Raw genomic sequence first — 21,350 nt, 5'->3', positions numbered from 1 at the left:
ATTCTTAATTCAATAACAAAATAATTGTAGATTTCTTTTCAGCCAACAAACATAATATATTATTATGCTTAAATTATCTATTATCAAAACAAATATTATATAAATTTTATGTATATATATATGTATCTATATGTCCCACCACCAAATATGTTAGCAGCAAATAAAATCGTTTATATCATCAATTTTATCATTATATCAATTTTAATATTATATTATATAATAAATTTATAACACGAATCTTTAAAAATTGACCAGAGTTCGTCCGCTCTAAAAGAACCGGCCTATTCACATACATTTTCGATATTTTCTTTTGAAATTTTGCAAAAAATTAATATACCTTTCTTAACATAAGACATTTATACATCATGTCCGCCAAAAGACAAACTATTTAATTATGTATACAAAAAAATACAATGACTTGACCACAGTACATTGTCTTTTTAAAATATATTATATATACAATATTAATATTGAACGTCGTAGACAATAATAATAAATATACAGGGTTATTCGTCGCAAACACGCTCCACTTTTAATCTACAATGCATTTATTCAAATACTGATTTTTGAAGATTTTAAAGGACCCTGTTTCAAATTCTTATATTTTGTACCATTCAAAGTTTCCTTTAGCAATACAAACTTCATTTTTATTTATCAACTTTTATTGTAGTACATTTTAAACAGTAGATTTTTCTAAAATATTGATGTACGTGAATATTATTATTTTAACAACATCGAAATTTTAACGAGTAGTTTCAGAGTTATTACAATGTATGTAGGTACAATGTACCTACTATATATATTATTAGTTATTATAATATTACATATATTACATATATTATAACAGATATAACTTATAAGTATAGTTACCATCAAATGCATGATGTTGTTTTAACATAATGGTAAATAGTGACAATTTATTTATCAACTTTGAGTTTTAAAATATTTATAAAGCGAAAGTTGGTATACGTATCATTATTTATTAATTATAATGTATATTACCTAACCTATAGTGAATATAATGCACAATTAAGACGCATAAAGAGCCCAAGGGCCTTGAAAGAATAGATACAGTCAGTTTGTCATGTTTGATATAATTATTTGTTTAAGAGATTCCAAAACATTTCAAAATGTATTGTCTAATATACAGAAAATACATTTTACATAAAAAGTATTTAAAAACACCGTTAGCCTCTCATCATAATTTTATTTTATTACTTATTACGTACATATACTGTTTATATTTTATGCACACATCAGGGTTATGAAAAAAAGTTAAGTAATAAATGTCTTTAATACTCAATAGTTTTAGATTTACATCAGTTTTTGAGGAATATTGTTATTAAAAAATTGAGTAGTATAAAACCATTAAGATCGTTCACAGCCGCTACGAGATTCTGAACTATGAATTAACACATAACATAGTTACGACATATTTTATTATTTGAACATATTAATAACGTATATGTATCTAATAACTACTATGTAACAGTTTACAAATACCTATTATAAGTAATATAATTCAATAATAACGGTTTTCCGTCTTTAATATATGGTTATATTTTTTGAATTGGCAGTCAGTCTGAGATGTTGGCTGACAAATACACATTTTTTTCATAAATATATTATTAATTTAAAATTGAAACATTTGATTTTACTTTATTTTTACTTTTTTAAATTCATATTGCATTAAATTAATTTCAGTATAGAATATTTATATCTTATTATAATAAATATAATATACTTACCTAATCAATTAAATCTATCACCAATATACCCATTACCATTTACCGCACAGTTGTAGTTACAAATTATACATTTTACAATATACATATAATATAATAATTATTAAATTAATTAGCGTATAGATACGGCTTAGGTTTGGTAATGTAAATTTAATCGCTACAACAATTATACACTATTATACACTCGTGTACCTATAAATTTGATAGCGATTCTTAAGAAATTTCAATGGGAAGGTTACCTATTATAATTTATTATTTATAATACTATATTAGACAACAATTCATCATTAATAGTTAATACCGAACTAAATTATGTTTATAAGTTTAACCCTTACAACATTAATATCAATTAGTGTCAAACCTAATATCTAGGACCATTTTATCAAACAATGACATAGAAATATGTTGGTCAAGTGATTAATGTGTAGTTGAGACACGTTACTAATAAAAAATTCATATTTCTGACGTCTTGACTTTACTTCAACCGTATCCGGCTCAAGTGCATGTAGTTCGTGTTAATTTTAGCGACAACGACTATAACTGCATTTGGTTTATCAATGATAAATTATCGTTATTTTTCATGCGCGTATGACTTTTAAATAACAAATTGCCTATAGTGTAATTTGTATAGGCTTAAAATTAAAATATTTATAATTTCTATTTTGTGTATAGCAGTCCATATCGAGTCAAATATTATTTATGTTATGTAAATGTAAATATTTATATACATATTATGTATGATATAAATAACTATTATTATAATAGTTTCTTCGTAAAATCAGAAGAAAAAACATCCATCATGTAAGAAAAAGAAAAAATCGTATTATATTTTTTATTCTACGCACGGAACCGGAATGTCAGAAAAATTATACATACAACCATATTATACAGGTAGAGGTACTGACGTACTCTCATAAACACGAATAGAACATGTTATTTTAGGAACAGTAGTAATTATCAATTATTTATATTAACATAAGAAAAACATTAGTTTAAATGCTGATTATACTAAGTCTTTACAACTGGTTATTATTAAATATAAATTGGATTTGAAATCAAGCGTATACAATTTTCTCTAATTTAAGAATTACCTATTAATATTATGTATAATATATTCTATACATAATACTAACATTTTACTATATTAGGATAAATTGAACAATCAACACATATCTGTAGGTATCTATTGAGTTTACGTTTTATAAATAATTACCAAATCATTGTATTTAAAAGTTTTAAACACAGGGATATGAGCGGTCTGATTAATTAAATTATTTAATACGACATTACCTAATTCAAATTAGTCATAGCATATACATCTATTTAATTTACCACCCATCATACATAATGACAGAACTCTTTATAATAGTATACTAAGATATAATATATTATCAATTTATTAATTTATTTTGTTTTTATATAACTAAACACATTTATATCTAATTTATCACAAAAAACCAATTATTAACCAAATTAAAATAGTTCCTATTCATGTACGAGTATATATACTAACATTGGTTTAAGATATACATTAAATAATATTACATATTAAAACACACCATTCTATTTTTAATTGTTATCATTTTTTTTATAATTTATGTTCATTTTAAATCAATTTTCACTACCTGGTAAAAGATTGAAAAATAACAATATTTTTTATTATTTTATGATGTTTGTCGAATTTTACAATTTATTTAAATTTAAATAATTCTGATTAAAATTTAAAAAATATTCGTACTTTTTAAACGTAAAAATGTAATGTTTACTAATTAACTTGTATATGAATATTTTTAACAATTTTAGGTCATACTTGAATTTTTTAGTCAATCAACTTCCGAGCTTTACAGTATAAACCACACATTTTTAAAGTACTATAAATTTTCCATCACAGCATATAAATTGTTTAATAATCACCGCTAGGCGCTAATACGTATTATAATGCTGGATATACCCTAATAAAATTGCAAAACTGATTTGTGTGCAAATAATGAAATAACTAAACAATTTACTTATTTTTTTATTATAGTTCACCGGCTGTACTAGCTCGCGGGCTACATGTTTGATACAATACCACTATCGTATAAAATAATTCGCAGTTTTTTCAAAACTAGAAAAAATATTAAAAATCAGGAGATTAATAAAATTTAAATATTGAAATGTCAATATTTTCATAAAAAATGAACTCTATGAAATGGCTATCTTTAATTTTTTTGAAAATAATTAAATAAAAATTATATTTTTTAACTTTTATACCAAAAGATTAAAATAAATTAAAACATGAAATATTTGTAGTTCTTGTCTCTGTGAATCTTATTAAAACCACCAGAGTTATAATATCTCCATTATTTTAGGAGATTACGCAAAGGGTAAATCTTCACGGGACACTGTATAAAATATTAAAATTAAAAATATATTTAAAACAAATGTTTTATTATAATAGATACGCCAATAATTAAAATACGATATCAAAAAAAGTTATTTATACTAATTATATTTTATTCTAGTACATAAAAATGTTTATAAAATATATAAAAAATATATTTATTGTTTAAAATATCTAAAAAGTGTTTGAATGTTAAACATAGTTATTTATATTAATTATATTACCCATCTTATGTAATAATATTAAAAGATGATCAACATTTTATTTTAATGCAGAGAAATATGTTGAGCGATTCCGCGTAAAAATTATATTTAAGTTCTAGTGTCATAACTTTGAACAATTTTTAGGTTAGGTTAATATATTTTGATGATGATCTATTATATTATTATTTATTTTCTTTATATTTTTTGTAGGTCCAATTGTCCCCCCGTCCTGCAAACGGCTATGTCCATTTGTTCTTATTCAAATAAAATTAGAAACATTTTAGTGGTGAATAAAGTTTAATGACTATACATTTTCAATATTTATACTTAAAAAAATGTTAGACCCCAAAATGTTGGTTTTTATGTGTTGAATATAATTCTTTAAAAATAAAAAAATAAAATAAAATCTTAATTGTTATAACTTATTATATGATAATAATTTTAACAAATCTTAAAAACAACTAATTTTACTCCAAGTCTCTAAATGTATAGAAAATTAAATTGTTAAAAAACATAAAAATAACAATCTATTTTACACCATAATCATATTCCTTTACTCCTTGTATTTTTTTTTAAGTATAAAACATTGTAACAAAAAAATAAAATAATAATAAGTTATTAATTAATAATATATAGCTGAATGGATATTTTTAGTTAAAAGTCTTTTGAAAAAGAATATTAGGTCTTATAGGTACTAATTATGTTCTTTTTTGTTGGAAGATGATCATCGTTTTAAAGTTTTATAAGTATTGAAAAAATAAATGATATTATACATAACTAAAACTTAGTTAGTGTTGATTGAGTGACGAGTGTATTTGTACACTTAAAATCATATTATATCATTTTAGTGCGTAAAATGTGTAGCCGCCCAACAATTCACCATTCGTCTTGGTATGTAATTTTCAATATTTGCATTGCCATCACATATATTATGCTGGTCGTCTGTGCATCGACCTCGTGTGTTATAGTCGAACAGAACGACTGCAACATGGAGAAAATGCTGCAATAAGTCAGTTGCGTCATTAAATTTTTTTTTACTACGCATGGCGTATAAAACAGGCCACTTTAAGCGCAAATACTATCAATTTTTCAGGTCAATCAATTAATAAAGTGGTTCTAATTACTACAATATTAGATTTTAAATAAGCAAATGTATACCCTGCACGGTACAAATGACGCAATAAGTAAGCTTATTATGTCGGTATAAGTCAACTACGCACTTTATTCGGCCACCCAAAGACTTTTTCGGCATAGTGGTTATAGCTGTGAAAACGCGGTTAAAGACGCTGCCCGACTACAGTACCAAATATTACAGTGATAGTGGCACGTTACGATGGTGGCGAAAATGTTTCACAGGTCAGCATTGCGGTGGTCAACAGTAATCCCAATCAAATTACCGGCCGGTGAGGCCACAGCCACAGTCAGGATATATATTATATATATATATGGTGAGATGTCTCCTTCGTCCTACACTGACATTGTCTTTTTGTACGATCGCAAAATACCTTTTGCGATTTGGATCGGCTTCTTTATCGGTCGCCGTATTATTTTTATGCGTCCTCGATTGCGTTCGGCCGTTTGTCAGCCTCCGCTCGAGTTGCGACGCGTAAATGTCGTACACCACCAGGCCGTTTTTATATCGACGTGCGTCCGAGTGTGCCACCACTTCTTGGCAACATACTCGGTGTTAAACGCTTCAGTACATTTTTAATATTTTTATCATTATTGTCCGGATTTTTTGCCGGTTGTTGTAAGTGTAATTGTATATAACAATGTATAATATAATATGCCCGGTTATTCTAATAATATTATTATATGTTTTTCCTTTTTCTCTTATTATTAATATTATGTAAATTATGAATATTGTAAAATGTATTGTTACGTCCAATGGCCTCAGATGCCGCAGATAGTTTTGTTTAATAATAAAAAAAAATAACTAATAAAACATAAATATAGTTTTATTAACATCTTGAAAATTTAATATTAGAATTAACATCACACATATAATTAATTTTTTTTAAATTAATAATTCAAATAATTTTTTTTTTCTTTCTTTAGTAGTGATTCCAATTCAACTTTCATATTTTTTAAATTATTTATTTTCTGGTAGATATCTTTAATTAAGTCATTTTTTAGTTTAATTTGTTCATTCATTTCAGATTGCTTATGGCTAAATTGTTCTTTGAGCATATTTGTTTCATTTACAAAATTATTTTTTTCACTCGTTAATATATTGATCTTATGTAATTGTTCAAGTGTACAAAAGTTCAAGATTTCCACCTCTTCTTGTAAATTATTATTCTGTCCTTCAAATTCCTGTAATCTTATACGTGCTACTTTTAGTTTTTGTACACTGTTCTCATGCTGTAGGTTACAAACATCTAATTCCATTTTTAAGTATTTTTTTTGCGTTTCTAATTCATTCAATTTCTCATTCAATTCTTCAACATGTATTTCAGTCTATAAAAACATTAAAAGAAAGAATAAATACAATTATGTGATATTATTACAGTAGTTATCAGATAATTAATTTTTAGACCATTTTAGTAATACTTGTTCTTTCATCAGTATGGTAGCTGATATAAATTAAAATATTGGAAATATATTTTAAATAAACAGATATTGTTATTTTAGTTTTATTTATTCTTGTTGGATGCATATATTTTTCTTTTTCGGGTGTTAGAAACATGCAACATGGCAATTTTGTACTCATCAGAGTCGTGCTTTTAGCTAAATTATGTTTTATTTTAAAAGTTAATACGCTAGGCGATAAAACGTTTTTGTCTTATGAAAAAAGCAACTAGACAATATCTCTGCATGCTATTTTCCAGTGGAAAGGGAAAGGTGTGCAGAACTGGTATATTTTCTATTAAAATAGAGTATTTATTTCACTTTAAAATTAGAATATAAATAAAAAAAATTTAGATTATCAAGATAATATTTTTACATTTAAGTTTGATAATACATAAAAAATTTGTATAGTTGTACATTTATAAGATGGAAACAACACATGTTGGTATACCATCCTCTTAATTGAGCATCAACAAATTGGTAACATGAATTAAATTTATATTGTTATAGTGTCCAGAAAATATGTTAGGTGTATTTAATTTTATTATTTTGTAGTGGGCCAACAACTGGTTGTCGAAAACACAGGTCGTGTCAAAATATTACTAAGAGTGTCGTTTATTGTTTTAATTGAAAATATTCTAAGTCTAAATGACTAAATTATGATGTAGACTGACGTGAAGGTGCTTGCGCTAACTCTGGTAAATCACGTCTGCCAGAGTCCTCTGATAGTCAGTGTCCCTTGACTTACTACCCATGTCCCTTCTGGCCTATTCCTAAGTGCGTCATTCGTTCTCACGCTATTACGCATTTCTGGAGGCACGTGTGATGATTATTTCCAATATGAGGTCCGGTGACGCTCTGCTCACGCGCAGGTGGTCAATCGCTATAACTGTTGTCTAGTTTCCCGGAACTCAAATTATGATTAAAAAATATGACTGTCAATATAATTATATAACAGATATAGTTTTTATATTATATTCTTTCAGTTGAGTTAGGTTAATACATCGTAGGGTGTGTCTCCCAGCGCTGAGGGTTAAAGTTAATGCGGTTTTTAGGCCTAGTGCAATACCGTCTAGGTACGATGGCTACCCTACTTTCATTATTTGTTTATTTCTACGTCGTAGTATTCTAATGCGTGTTATATTATTCTAATATATCGATCATTAAGAAGCATTGTGAGAGTTTTTGATATGACAATATTACTGTATTAATTAGGCAGCAGTTGTCATATTAAATGTATAAACTTAAAGTTAAAATTTTATACAAAAAAAAAATAATCATAAAAATCATTTATTGATATACTTACATTTGATAATTCTTTTTTTATTGATTTGTACTTATGTCTGTATTTTTCTTTGTCATGTGTTATTTCTTCTAATTCTAGACAACTCAATTCATTAAATAATATACTTGAAGGCATAGAATTGGATTCCTGACCACTTATATTTGTTTGATTATTTGTAATTGGTTTATTACATAATTGATCTTTTAGAGACTAAAATGAAAAAAGTTATATATTTTAAACATAATATTTTATGATTATACTTCATTGAATATACAGTGTTTGAAATTTATAATTTGAGATGACTAACAAACAAAGAAGTACCTAATTGTAAGTTTTACAATTACATTTTTAGAGTAGTATTTTTTCTGTAATATGACTTGACAGATTTTAAATACATACAAACAATATTTTTTATTATGGCCTACTAAACTCTATCATATAGAAATAAATAATATTAAAAAAAAATAATAAATATTAATAACAATAATACGTTTTTAAAAGTATGGCATCAAGTTATTTTTAAACTTACAGTTATTTCTGTGTCTTTTGCTTGTATGGTCTCTTCAAATAATTTTAAGTTCTTTTTTAACATTATATTTTCACTTTCAATATTATCAAACATTAAAATAAGTTTATTATAATCTGAAGTTTTTGTTTCAAACTAAAAACAAAAATAATAATAAATTAGTTATAAAATCACAACACTTTATACAGAAACACTAAATAATACTCATGTAGTATTATTATAATGCAACATTATATATTTAGTTATCAATAATAAGTCTGATCGTATATTTTGGTAAGAAAATCTACGCAAAAAAAAAAATCAGTACGTCACCAAAGAATTTAAAACAAAAATCTCGAATTAATTTTTGATCTTTAATTTTATTTTAGGGCTGTTTATATCACGTTTTGATTCAAAATTCTCAAGAGCGTTATATAGTACAGCAGTTCTTTTTCATTGTTCTTATTGTTCAAACACATAGAAATATAGAATACTTTAAAATATTCCTATTATTTAAAAATATACCGAATAAAATCGTAATTAATAATTGATTATCCGTCAATGCATTAATGATTATTCAACTCTTTTTTTTTTCATAATATAGTTCTTCAAAAATTAATTGCTATGAAAGTATTCTGCCTGTATTATTTTGGTGCTTGCATAATACATTTTAATCTAAGTTAACATTATTTTTATATCCTCCAATTTATACCTTACTACTGAGAATGAAAAGTTCTCCTAAATTATTGTAGTACCTGTCTGATCTACGCAAAAATAAATCTTCTAACTGTACGAAAGGAAGAAACTGTCAAAAAGTAAAAAAGCTGACTTTTTAATATTATAATCAGAATATAGTTTTGTATCATGACCATTTTTAAATTGAAACCACAGTAGTCACAATAACAGTCATAATTTAAATAGTATATCAGAAAAGTACCCACTATTTAATATACCAGGGGTAGGCTTAACAGTTGATTGATTTCAAAGTCGAACTTTCTGTGTTAGAAATTATTGTTATTTGTTATGCATTTAATAAAAATGTAATGTAGAAATATGTTATGTATGTAACTATACATGTTTCAGATTTATCTATTTGTGTGGTCATTTTTTCACATTAAAGTTATAAAATCTAAATACTGAGTTACATTTTCTTATGATAAATTAGAATAGTGTTTTTGTTGAGCATTCAGTAACTATTCCCCAGATTATAAAAAAAAGGAAAACTGTATGCAATATTACTTAAATTTTGTTTCAATAAATCTAAATCAAAAAAAATTTAGCCACAATTCCAATAAACTTATACCTACTGCATAATATAAAACTATAACCTTATTAGAAAATTGTTGATCAAAAATTAATGTGGGATTTTTGTTTATGTGAACACTTTAAGATATTAGTTGGGCCATACGTGTATCAACTTCAAAGCCACAATTGATAGTCCTGAAAGACAGTTTATAATTAATCATAATTTACATACATTTCCATTAAGCTCTTTATGTTTTTTATCAAGTTCTATTATTTGCTGTTTTAATTCATTACAATTCATCTCTAAATCTATTTTGTCTCTATTTAATTTTTTTATAATTAATGTATTATCTGTTTTATTATTTTCTGGAGACGTATTTGGTTTGAAATATTCTTTGATTTCATCTTTCAGTAGTTGTATTATTTTATCTTTATCTTCTAATTTATTACCTAACCTTGAGTATTCATTGTCTTTAAATTTGTCAAACAAACATATCTGAAAATTATTAAATATAATATTATATAATAAAGATAACTGGTATATAATTTTTTATAATTTATAAATTATAATTTTTATCAAATAACACTATATGAATCACTAATTGCAAAAAGGGAACATGTTCAATGTTTGACAAAATCAAGTTATCACTGAATTTGCATTTCTTTACCTTAGATACATATTTTGTGTATAAACTGTAACGGAAATATACGCCTCTAATGTTTATTTTTAGTGTAAAAAGGGGACTTCTTAGTCTTGTATAGACAATTTTTTTTAATTAATTAAGTTAATATTATATAAAATAAGATCAGCAACACAAATCAGAAACAACAATTAATAAAATTTAAATTGATAAGAAAATTAAATAAATTGATTAGTTTATAGTATAAACTTTATACTATTATACTTAGTAGCCAAAACATTATTGTAATATGACAATAGTGTTAAGGTTGTGCAGGTATTTATGCCAAGTACTTATGTAGGTATAATAGGTATGCATAAAATAGTAAAAATCAATTATAGGCTCAATAAAAACAAATAATTGTATATGTTATTACGTATATGTATAGCGAGAATGAAAACTTATTTTTTCGAGTCTAGATTATATGAATTCTGTCTAAATTCAAACTATCAATTTTGAACCTAAAAGATGAGAAAAAACACTATTAACATTCGACTAACTTACCCAACGTAGAAAAGTAGATTCGAAATTGTCCATTTCGATTTCAAAATATCAGGTTTGTGAATATTAATTAATTAATATGCACGTATTGAATGTTCATTCGTATTATTTGTGCGTTTGTAAAGTACACGAAAATTACGGAGCGAACGAGACGATTAAACAGTAGCAGTATTCGTTTTCGATTTCGAATATTTCGATATGACCGTCAAAATACCTAGTAAATATTAAATCGTGAGTAATAGTAAATACGTTAAACCATAAACATAATATAACACTATGACGACCGATCGTACGGTTTATAAAATGAAATAAAAAATAATGAATAAATAATGTATTATTATTATTATTTTATCGTCATTGAAGAACGGCGTTGGAGTAATGTCGATGGATAATCATTTCTATGATAGTGGGGTGGAATCATTTTTCAACATTTCCTATCCCAGTCAAATATTACTATACACTCATTACATTATTAATATATTATATTTATCTATGCAATACATTAAGTTAACTGTTTATAAATTGATAATTTAATAATCGAATTGTAGTAAATATATTTTAGTGTTGTCTGTTAAACCTACTTAATTTTTAAAAATAAAAAACTCCTATGAAGAATTATTTATTACATTTTTTCAAGTCTTTGGTATTTAAATTCAAAATTTTATAAATTTTTAGCCAGAAAGTAATAACTATGTTTTCCGTTTAAAAATATGTTATACAAAATTTGAACTTTAAACAGTTATAAAAAAATGTTCCAATGTACAGTATAGATTCTATAGAATGTATAGATAGACAAATACCTAGTTATGTTATACAATATATACAGTAGTACGGTCTGCGGATGACGGTTTAGTGGTTGACAGACACTGGTCAGAAGATGAGAATTTTTTGTAAACCAAAAATAGCTTAGCGTAATTTATATAGTTATAGTTTGAGATTTAACTTTTAATCGCGTCTAATACGAATTACATCCAACTCTTTAACACCAATAATCAACGAGACTTCGTTGTAAACGTACTGATAAAAAAAAGTTCTTCTTTCGTGGGCTGTGACCGTGTGAGTGTCGTCTCTTTCGTTTCATCGCGAAGTGCGTACATAGCGTAATTTTAAAAAACCGTGAGGTTAACGTCGTGTTTTATTATTGTGGTGCCGTGTAGCGCGTATGACCGCCTTTACAGTCGTTTCTTATATTTTATTGTCATCCATCGTTTATGGAAAACGTTCACTTTGTACGGTCTATTGTTTAAACCGCTTAACGTGGGCACTTTGTACGATCGGGTAAAAATATTCATTTTAAAATGCGGACACTTTGTACTGCTAATTGCTATCATATACAAAAAGTACATATTGTAAATATAAATTATACACCTAACTACCTAAGTAGTAAGTATATATAATGTATTAATGTAAAAATTGAATAAAAATTCATCGATATTACAAATTTAAAAACGTTAAAAAATATAGTATATTAACAAGTTAAAATAATCAGTTTTTTATTTTTTTACTATATATTATCAAAATGTATGTTAAAAAGTAAATTAAAAACGTGTACAGTATAAATAAACAATAATATTGAAAAAATAGTTAAAAACTACATATTATGTCGTATACTCGAATACAATATAGTCAATTCAGGTAGGGAATTTAAAAGTTCAAGACTTATTATTTTCTTTTTTTGATGATAGTTACTTAAATTTAATAATTTATTATTGACACCAGCATTGGATTTTTGTTTCTTATAAGAATTCCAAGGAGAGTTTCGTTTCAAAAAGATGCTATTATGACTTGTTTATATTTTATGCATACTTAATATATATAATAGTACAAAGTGTCCGCGTTCTACTATCTTAATTTTTACCCGACCGTACAAAATGGCTGCGTTTTGCGTTGTTATCATATATTATGATACTGCTGTCACCTTCCGCCGCAAATTTTTTTTTTATTTATTATTGCATGCGCGAATTAAGGGACATATTCACATATTATTATGTATCATTGGACACCCGTCTTAGAATAAATTTTAATCTTCTTTTCGCCGGCTAGTACGTAAAATCAAATCGCCGTGTACAGTCCATAACTAGATAATCAGGTCAGTTGTATCATCACTCATTTGTATATCATTTTTTTTTTTATTATCACACAATTGTTGTGATCAATATTGTGTGTGTTTTTATGTATATACATATACATTTGTATTGCTGATATTATATTTGTGATTATTTATTGTTTTAAATTACTTTTATTTGTATTTGGCGTTAGAACTAACATATTTTTAAGTCGTTCTCGTGTATATAATATAGTTCCTAATTATTATTTTGATATACATAATAAATCTTATACAGTCCACTTTACGGATATTTTATAATTATATATTTATATATTGAATTGGTAGTAGAATCAGGGCCGTAGAGAGAAAAGTTTAGGCCCGGGAGGAAAATACTTAAAGGCCCCTATTACTATTTATTCCAGGAGCCACCATAGAGATTTGATTATTTATTATTTTGATTATTTTATCATTTGGTTAACATACCGTTAGCTAAAATTTGTAAATAAGCAAAAAAAAATTGTTCGATTTATATAATTAATTACGGTGGCTTTTTTCGGGCTCGGGAGGAATCCTACATTTCCTCTCCCCTATTGACTGGCCTGAGTAGAATATCCCCCCCCCACGAAAAAAAACAGCTGAGATACATCCGCATTTATTTAAATCGGATATCGTGACAAACAAATGTAATGGAATGAAATATCGTACATTTTCTTCTAGAAATCAGGGGAATATGAATTGAATATTAAGAAACCGTTTGAACAGTTAGCATTTAATTTCAGCAGAAGTGTGGTAAATTTATATTATAACTTATAATTAATTGAGTTTTACTAAAATTTTACCATTTAACCTACTTTTATTATACGATTATAACATACGATAATATCAGTTTCTAAAGTTCTTATTCATATTGCCAAGTTGATTTAAGGTTACTTCGAGTAAAAAGGATTATTTCAATAGCTTTATCCTAATAGTTAATTCACGCAGCATTTAGCGGAAAAGTTTTCCATTTGACTACATCCAGAACACAACCTAGGTGTGAATAACCCGGTTATTATAACCGACTTGACTAATCCGCCACTCCGTGCAGAGTTTTTTAGCGCTCTATAGGCTTTGTAATAGCCATATCTGTGTTGTATTTTGGTTTAGGATCTTAGTTATGTTTCAATTTAAGATTAGTGAAGAAATGAAACATTTGAGTTAACATTTGGTTTCTTGGAGATAACTAGAGTGGATAAATCCACAATGAAACACTGGATACTTCCTTTAGGGAAGTTCTATAGGGTATCCTTTTATTCCATTATCTCTTATCGATATCTTTGAGATAGGGGATATCATTTCTTGTTAATTTGGCACACCACTTCAAATGATCTAATCTTACTATGAGATACTGCTGTAATTGCAATGATGTTATCTTTCTTTAAAAAGAATAAATTGGAATATTTGTAACAGTTGGACAATAATAAGTTTTCATCAGAATTTATTTGGTCCAAGCAAAAAGCTTCCTGTTGCTAAACTCTTATTCTGATACCATCAGCAAGATTTTCTAGTAATTATTATATTTATTCCGTTGAAGCCTTCATGTATCAGCTAATCTAATTAAAGAATTTTTATTTGAATATGATTTTCTATTGTTTTAATAAGAGTGAAGTCAAAACGTTTTGCTTTCTGACTACGATTATACAAATTACTCTCTCATGTGATGATTTGATTGTCAATCAGCTTATTTAAATGAATTGCTAAATTTTCTGCAGAGATTTCCATGCAAGGTTGAAGTGTTAATTCTTAATGGTTTGTGAGTATTAAATCGGTTCTCTAGTAGTCTAGTAGCTTCTTATTGATTCTTACACTACAATAAATGGATTACCTAATATCTCCATACGGTATCAGAATATTAAAATGTATAAAATGAAATTTATAAGATAATATCTTGTATTTAAATATAACGCAAAATATATATTTAGTCTTATATCGGGCGATTTTTCAATATAGATATTTGGTGTGGGGTAGTTTATCCTGAAATTCGTTAAAATCATTACAACTACAACAAAATTAAATTATAAAAATTTATCCAAAAACGTTGGCTAACAAAAATGTATTGATAAATCGGGTAGAAAAAATAGTAATACATATTACAATATAGAAAAATATAAAAATAAAAGACAATATAGCTAAGCTATAATGATAAAAGAATCACTCTTTTATTTTTAATTTACATTACGGCCGGCCACGGCACCTGTTCGATTTTTGCTGTTTTTTATCAAATAAATATTCGAATTTTTATGATGGAAGGGTACTCGCGATTGATTTAAAACATTGTAGCGTGCAAGATAAACCGTCGGACTATCTTTATATATCAAAATAATCTGAAAAATCCAAATATTAACCACCTAAGTACTGTAAAAGCTATTTTTTTGAAAAAAACTGTTTTGCAAGTTTTCTCGGTGAAGGATTTATTTTTCAACTTTGATACTTTACACGAATCGTAAGAAGGGTTACCGAAACAGGTATCGCGCAAGAAAAAACGAAATAATCGAAATTTTAAATTTACATTACGGCCGGCCACGGCAGCTGTTCGAATTTTGCTGTTTTTTATCAAAAATACTAAATATTCGAATTTTTAAGATGGAAGGGTACTCGCGATTGATTTGAAAACATTGTAGCGTGCAAGAGGAACCGTCGGACTATCTTTATATATCAAAAAAATCTGAAAAATCCAAATATTAACCACCTAAGTACTGTAAAAGCTATTTTTTTGAAAAAAACTGTTTTGCAAGTTTTCTCGGTGAAGGATTTATTTTTCAACTTTGATACTTTACAAGAATCGTAAGAAGGGTTACCGAAACAGTTATAGCGCAAGAAAAAACAAAATAATCAAGCTTTAAAATTTATATTACGGCCGTCCACGGCACCTGTTCGATTTATGCTGTTTTTTATCAAATAAATATTCGAATTTTTAAGATGGAAGGGTACTCGCGATTGATTTAAAACATTGTAGCGTGCAAGATCTGCAAAATCAGGTAAAGAGAAATCAGAGCACAGACGGTGCGCGGCGGCATGTTGCGCGAGCACGTTTTCCGACCACTCATGGACAGGCGGGTGTCACGGTCGTCGTGAGTTCGTTCGCCGATGCGGTCAATCACTACGACGGTTTGGCGGGCGCCCGGCAGCTTTCGGTACGTGTGCAGAACGATGGTGGATGTTGACGACGACGAACGGCTAGTGGTACCTACGCAGGCAACGATCCCGCCCCCTTGGTACCTCTTGTATGCATCATACGGTGGCGCAGGCGACGGCTCGTTACGACGGAGTCGGTGGAGACTTTTTGGCACGAGGTTAGTGACGATATATTGTTTTGAGCTAGGAACACGGACGTCAGCGGCGCCGGACTCGTGGAAACTGTGCGTTTCCCAGTATCCGGCGGCGCGTTGCTCCGGCTGCTACCGCGAATGACAGAGGTTGTTAACAATGTTAACATACATAAATAATAATAATAATAATCAGGGCTAGGATTTGTATACAATAAAAAATTGTAAAATATGCAGTTAATTTACCAAAATATGCAAAAATATGTATTTAAATTGTTATAAGATAAACACAAAAATATAGTTACAAAAAAAATTATTTATTTATTAAAAATTATTAAAATACATCAGTGATTTGGCTGTTTGTCTTAATATAATACAATTGATAAATACAATTTATAGCTCACATTCAATATCTAGTGGAAATATTTATAATTTTATGTTTGAAAATTTAGAAAATTTATGTTGACAAAAAAACCAAGTTTTATACTTTAATCAGCAGGGCTAGAATTAAATACGAAATATACTATAAAACATGCATTTTTCGCAATAATATTCATTTTATTCAATATTTGCAATAATATGCATTTTATCCAAAATATGCAAAAATATTCAAAATAAAAACACCACCATTTACCCGTAAAAAACGCCCGCGATCGAATTTTACCAATTTATTATCACCGTACAAAGTGTCCGCGATCGATTTCCATCAATTTATTATCACCGTACAAAGTGTCCGCGAGTGCAACTCAAACAATAGATAGTACAAACTGTCCGTTTACCCTCTTTTTCGTCGTGAGGCGAACCGAAGCCGGCCAGATCGCATCCATCTGGTTCCTGCTGATTCCGCAGGCTCAAATCTTCACTCACCTTGTGCCGTTTTGGTCTCCGTCGCCCGTCTAAGAGTCGTCGTCTGCACTGCCGTCTGACGCGCGCATGACATCGCGCACTAGCCGCTCGACGTCAATCATCGCTCCCGCGGCCTAGCCTTGCCGTCTAGTGGTCGTCGTATCGTGGAGCCGAACGAAACGATCTCGTGACACTCGTCTGTTAGTGGGCCGGTCGGAAAATGTTGCGGAGGCGACCAGTAGCCTGTAACACATTGTTTTTTTGCACCGAATAGCCATCTCGTATCCCCGACTAGTTTCGTGTAGTCCTGTCGATGCTTTTTTCCTTTTTTTTTATCATTGTTATTAATGTTATTATTGTTTACTTGTTATTCTAGTTCAAATTTTCATTTTTCTTTCATTTATAAAATTTCTCATTATACCAACTGTTAGCCCGAATAGCAAATTTTTTTCTGAAAATAATTTTTTGTTTCATACATTTACAGCATTTTTTATAATCAAAATTTATTATGTTGTTAGCCTTTATTTTGTTTGAAGATAATTGATTTTTTTTTTTATTTGTATTAATTATGTATACCTTGATTTGTTATTAAAATATGAATGAATTGAAAATCATATTTAAACAATGAATTACTGTTGTACGGGCCGGGAGCGTATAATATTAATACTCGCGCCCAGTTACCAAACTTTACCGTGCGCTCCACTCACACACCGACCGACCTGTGTAAATGTATATATGTGTGGATAGCACTCAACAGGAGTTGGACAGGGTCGCCGAGCAAAACCTGTGAGTGCTAGTATGTGGGTGATGTATGTATGTGTGTATATGTGTTTATGTGTGTGTATACTTAAAATTAATGATAAAAAGGTAACTCAATATAAATGATGGTAACTCAAATGTGAATAATAAAAAATATGTTGTATAATAAAACAATAATCAATAATAAATTACTGCCCTTTTGGCCCAACAGGTAAAAATGTAAATAATATAATATTATATGCAGCTATTTCAGCTATTTCTTATACAATTGCTTAAATAAAATATTAATGTATAGAAATATAGCCCCTTTGGCTCAATATAAATTATAACAAATGCAATGCCAATAATAATAAATTAATTAAAAAACTCACAAAATTGACGGTTCATTGCTGGCCAGCCGCTACCTATACAGCTATATAATAATTACACACACACAAACAATAAATAAAATAATAATAAAAATGCGGCGATTAGCGCCAATAAAATAATAATAAAAATGTGGCGATTTGCGCCGGCACAATAATAAAAATATATACAAAATAGATGGCGATTCGCGCCCACGCAATAAGTATAAAATAAGTGGCGATTCGCGTCCACGACAATAAATTTGGTTCGCGTTAACAATGCGTACAATAACGACGTTACGATTTAGACTGATCGAAATTGCGGCGGCCGTGTTAAACTGCGAGCAGGTAACACGCCGTCCTCATTTGCATAATACAATGTTATATAACTCACAATAAAGTCGTCGCCATATAATAATGACATACCTCGCGAATTGGCAAATTTATATCATTTACGAACAAGTTAAATAAAAGCAATGAAATACGTGACCTCTGGGGACACTAGAAGTCAAATGAAAAGGTTTGAATAAAAATGTTTATATTTAACATATTTCTTTTCCTATTTTATATAAAAGTGACTAACCCCGAGTGCATGAGGTTACGAAAATCTATACAATATATATTTTAAATAAACATACTTAAGTATTACTATTAATAACTGTTTGATACACTTTTCATATTTTAATTTGGTACGGCGACAAGTCCTGCGTCGTAACGTTTGCCACCCTGGCGATGTACAACAGACACCGCTCCATGTAAACTTTGTCCCTCCGGAGTATACCGTTGTACCGTCGCGGTCTAGCCGATGACCGCTGTTGCCCACTGCCGCCGCCGCCGCGTCTTTTATCTTTTGCCGTCCGTCTAGCGGATCAGTCCATTTTTCTTCGTTCGTCTTCGCAAAACCGTATTCCGCCCTTGGTTTACGTGCATCCGAGCTCTCGCGCTCATCGCCGTGCCGCACACGTGCCGTGTCCACGATCTATTATTTTTATTTTGTTCTGGCTTTTGCGCCAAGCAAATAGCCTTTTTCGTTTCGTGCCATCGCCCGTCTGAATTCTCGCAGTGCGACCGAAGCCGTTCGCGACCAAGTGCTTTCCGTTTGTTCGACGAAGCGCGAACACGATTGATTGTTGTTTTCGTCGTATTATACAATATTTAACGTCGGAATCCAGTCAATCGCATTCAACTATTTTAATCTTGTGTCCGCGATTCAAAGTTGTTGTTGTATAAAACCCCCGTACGCATACGCAGTCAATGACACGTGTTGCCCAACCGACGTTCGGTGAAGTGTCGCCGTCTGGTCGGTTCCTGCTTATTGTTCCATCGATGTGCCGAGACAACGGTCATCACCAACGCCTGCCATCAGCTGTTATCAGGTCGTACATAAATGTTTTTATTTGTTATTTGTTTTTATTATTATTATTCTGTTTCGTCACCAGTGTGGTACGGCATATATTTATATTTTATATTTGGTATCCGGCCAAAATAGCGAAACAATTACCGCGAATGTAAAAATCGCGAATTGATAATAGCGAAAATAAAAATAGCGAATTATAAAAAAAAGCGAAAATACATAATAGCGAAAATCAAACATATTTATTACAATAAAAAATGGATAAAAATAGTTTATAAATGAGATTAAATTACATTCATTATAATTATAATATCGTTAAGTTCTAATAATAAGTACTTATAGTAGTAATAATAATAATTTTAAATAAAATAATTATATTCAACTTAATTATAATTATATCTAGGCATTCAGTGACAAATTATATGCTATACCTTTTATGAAGTTCTTATTCTCATTAGTATTATAATTTGTAACTAATGCATGAATTCTTTTATTACAGTCCTTGTACTTTTTTTTTTTTCTGTGGTTGTTCTCCAGCATTATACTGCTCTCGTTTTAATTCTTCTATGTTTTGAACTTTCTTAATTCCATCCATGAATTTCCATATATTAGGGTGGCTTGCTCCTAAAGAATATGTATTCTATTACTAAAGATACTAATTGTTAATAAAATAATACGAACCAATAACAGATGTAAATCCTCTGTGCCATCCTTCAACAGCGTTGTTTGTTGTTGGAAGACCATTTTTGGCTGAATAGTGACAATTCCAAATATCAATAGGATGTCTTGGTTGTCGTCGAGTTTTTCGTCTTCCTGTTATTTTTCCTACCCAGTTATCCTCGAAATAATCCAAGAATGGCATTACCAGGTCTTCATTTTCAACATAAAATTGTGTTTCTAAAATTTCTTCGTATGCATTAATAACGTTATCTGGTGGAACATAGGCCAAAGCAGCTAACATACGAATATGAAGAGCAAAGTTAGCATTATTAATATAATTTTCGACTAGACCAACATTTTGAATTTGTCGCCACATACATTTAGAAAAATGAAAAAAACAACCTTGTTGTTCAGCGTGTGGAAAAACAATTTTGAATGCATTGATTGAGGCATGTTCAAAGTCCATTATTACCGATAAAGGATTTAAAGATGGTTTTATTTCTAATAAATATTTAAGAAAACGTGTATATGTTGATTGAGATTTATCGGTTAATAATGCATAAATGGTAGGACTAACTGTTTGGTCACCTTGTTGAATAAGTACATGAATAGTGAATAACTGATAAAAAAGTGAAGGTACCGTTTTAAAAGTCCCATCGACTAACCAGTTAGTTGATTGATCCATTAATTTTAAATTATTTTCGGTCGAAAATATTAAAATTCGATCTTGTGATGCTCCACTGTCAAATATTAAAAATTGTTCTCCTTTTATTGTTTTAGTATACTCATCAGCAATTTTAAGGTCACTCACTGTTTTCGGAATAGGTGGTGCGCATTGGTTACGTGTCCGAACTCTTCGTATAGTGTGTTTTAAATGATGAACTGAAGGAATTGCACCGGCTACTCCAGGTACTATT

At 28.8% G+C, this 21,350-nt stretch overlaps 2 protein-coding genes across 2 annotated transcripts; both read right to left on the bottom strand.

Moving 5' to 3' along the window:
• Positions 1-6,336: 6,336 nt before the first annotated feature.
• On the bottom strand, positions 6,337-8,253 carry LOC132917592 (DNA repair protein RecN-like). Its single transcript, XM_060978398.1, has 2 exons — positions 8,209-8,253; positions 6,337-6,791 (listed from the first exon to the last, which is right to left on the bottom strand). Exon 2 carries the CDS (start codon positions 6,720-6,722, stop codon positions 6,354-6,356), a length of 369 nt encoding a protein of 122 aa, XP_060834381.1. The 5' UTR covers positions 6,723-6,791; positions 8,209-8,253; the 3' UTR covers positions 6,337-6,353.
• Positions 8,254-20,082: 11,829 nt separating this feature from the next.
• Positions 20,083-20,892, bottom strand: LOC132918342 (uncharacterized). Its single transcript, XM_060979530.1, has 2 exons — positions 20,455-20,892; positions 20,083-20,397 (listed from the first exon to the last, which is right to left on the bottom strand). Exons 1-2 carry the CDS (start codon positions 20,807-20,809, stop codon positions 20,267-20,269), a joined length of 486 nt encoding a protein of 161 aa, XP_060835513.1. The 5' UTR covers positions 20,810-20,892; the 3' UTR covers positions 20,083-20,266.
• Between the last annotated feature and the right edge of the window lie 458 nt (positions 20,893-21,350).

Source organism: Rhopalosiphum padi, chromosome 1 (assembly GCF_020882245.1).
Source record: "Rhopalosiphum padi isolate XX-2018 chromosome 1, ASM2088224v1, whole genome shotgun sequence".
Lineage (NCBI taxonomy): Eukaryota > Metazoa > Arthropoda > Insecta > Hemiptera > Aphididae > Rhopalosiphum > Rhopalosiphum padi.
The sequence above is the reverse complement of the archived record's forward strand: the minus strand, read 5'-3'. Positions and strand labels throughout refer to the sequence as shown.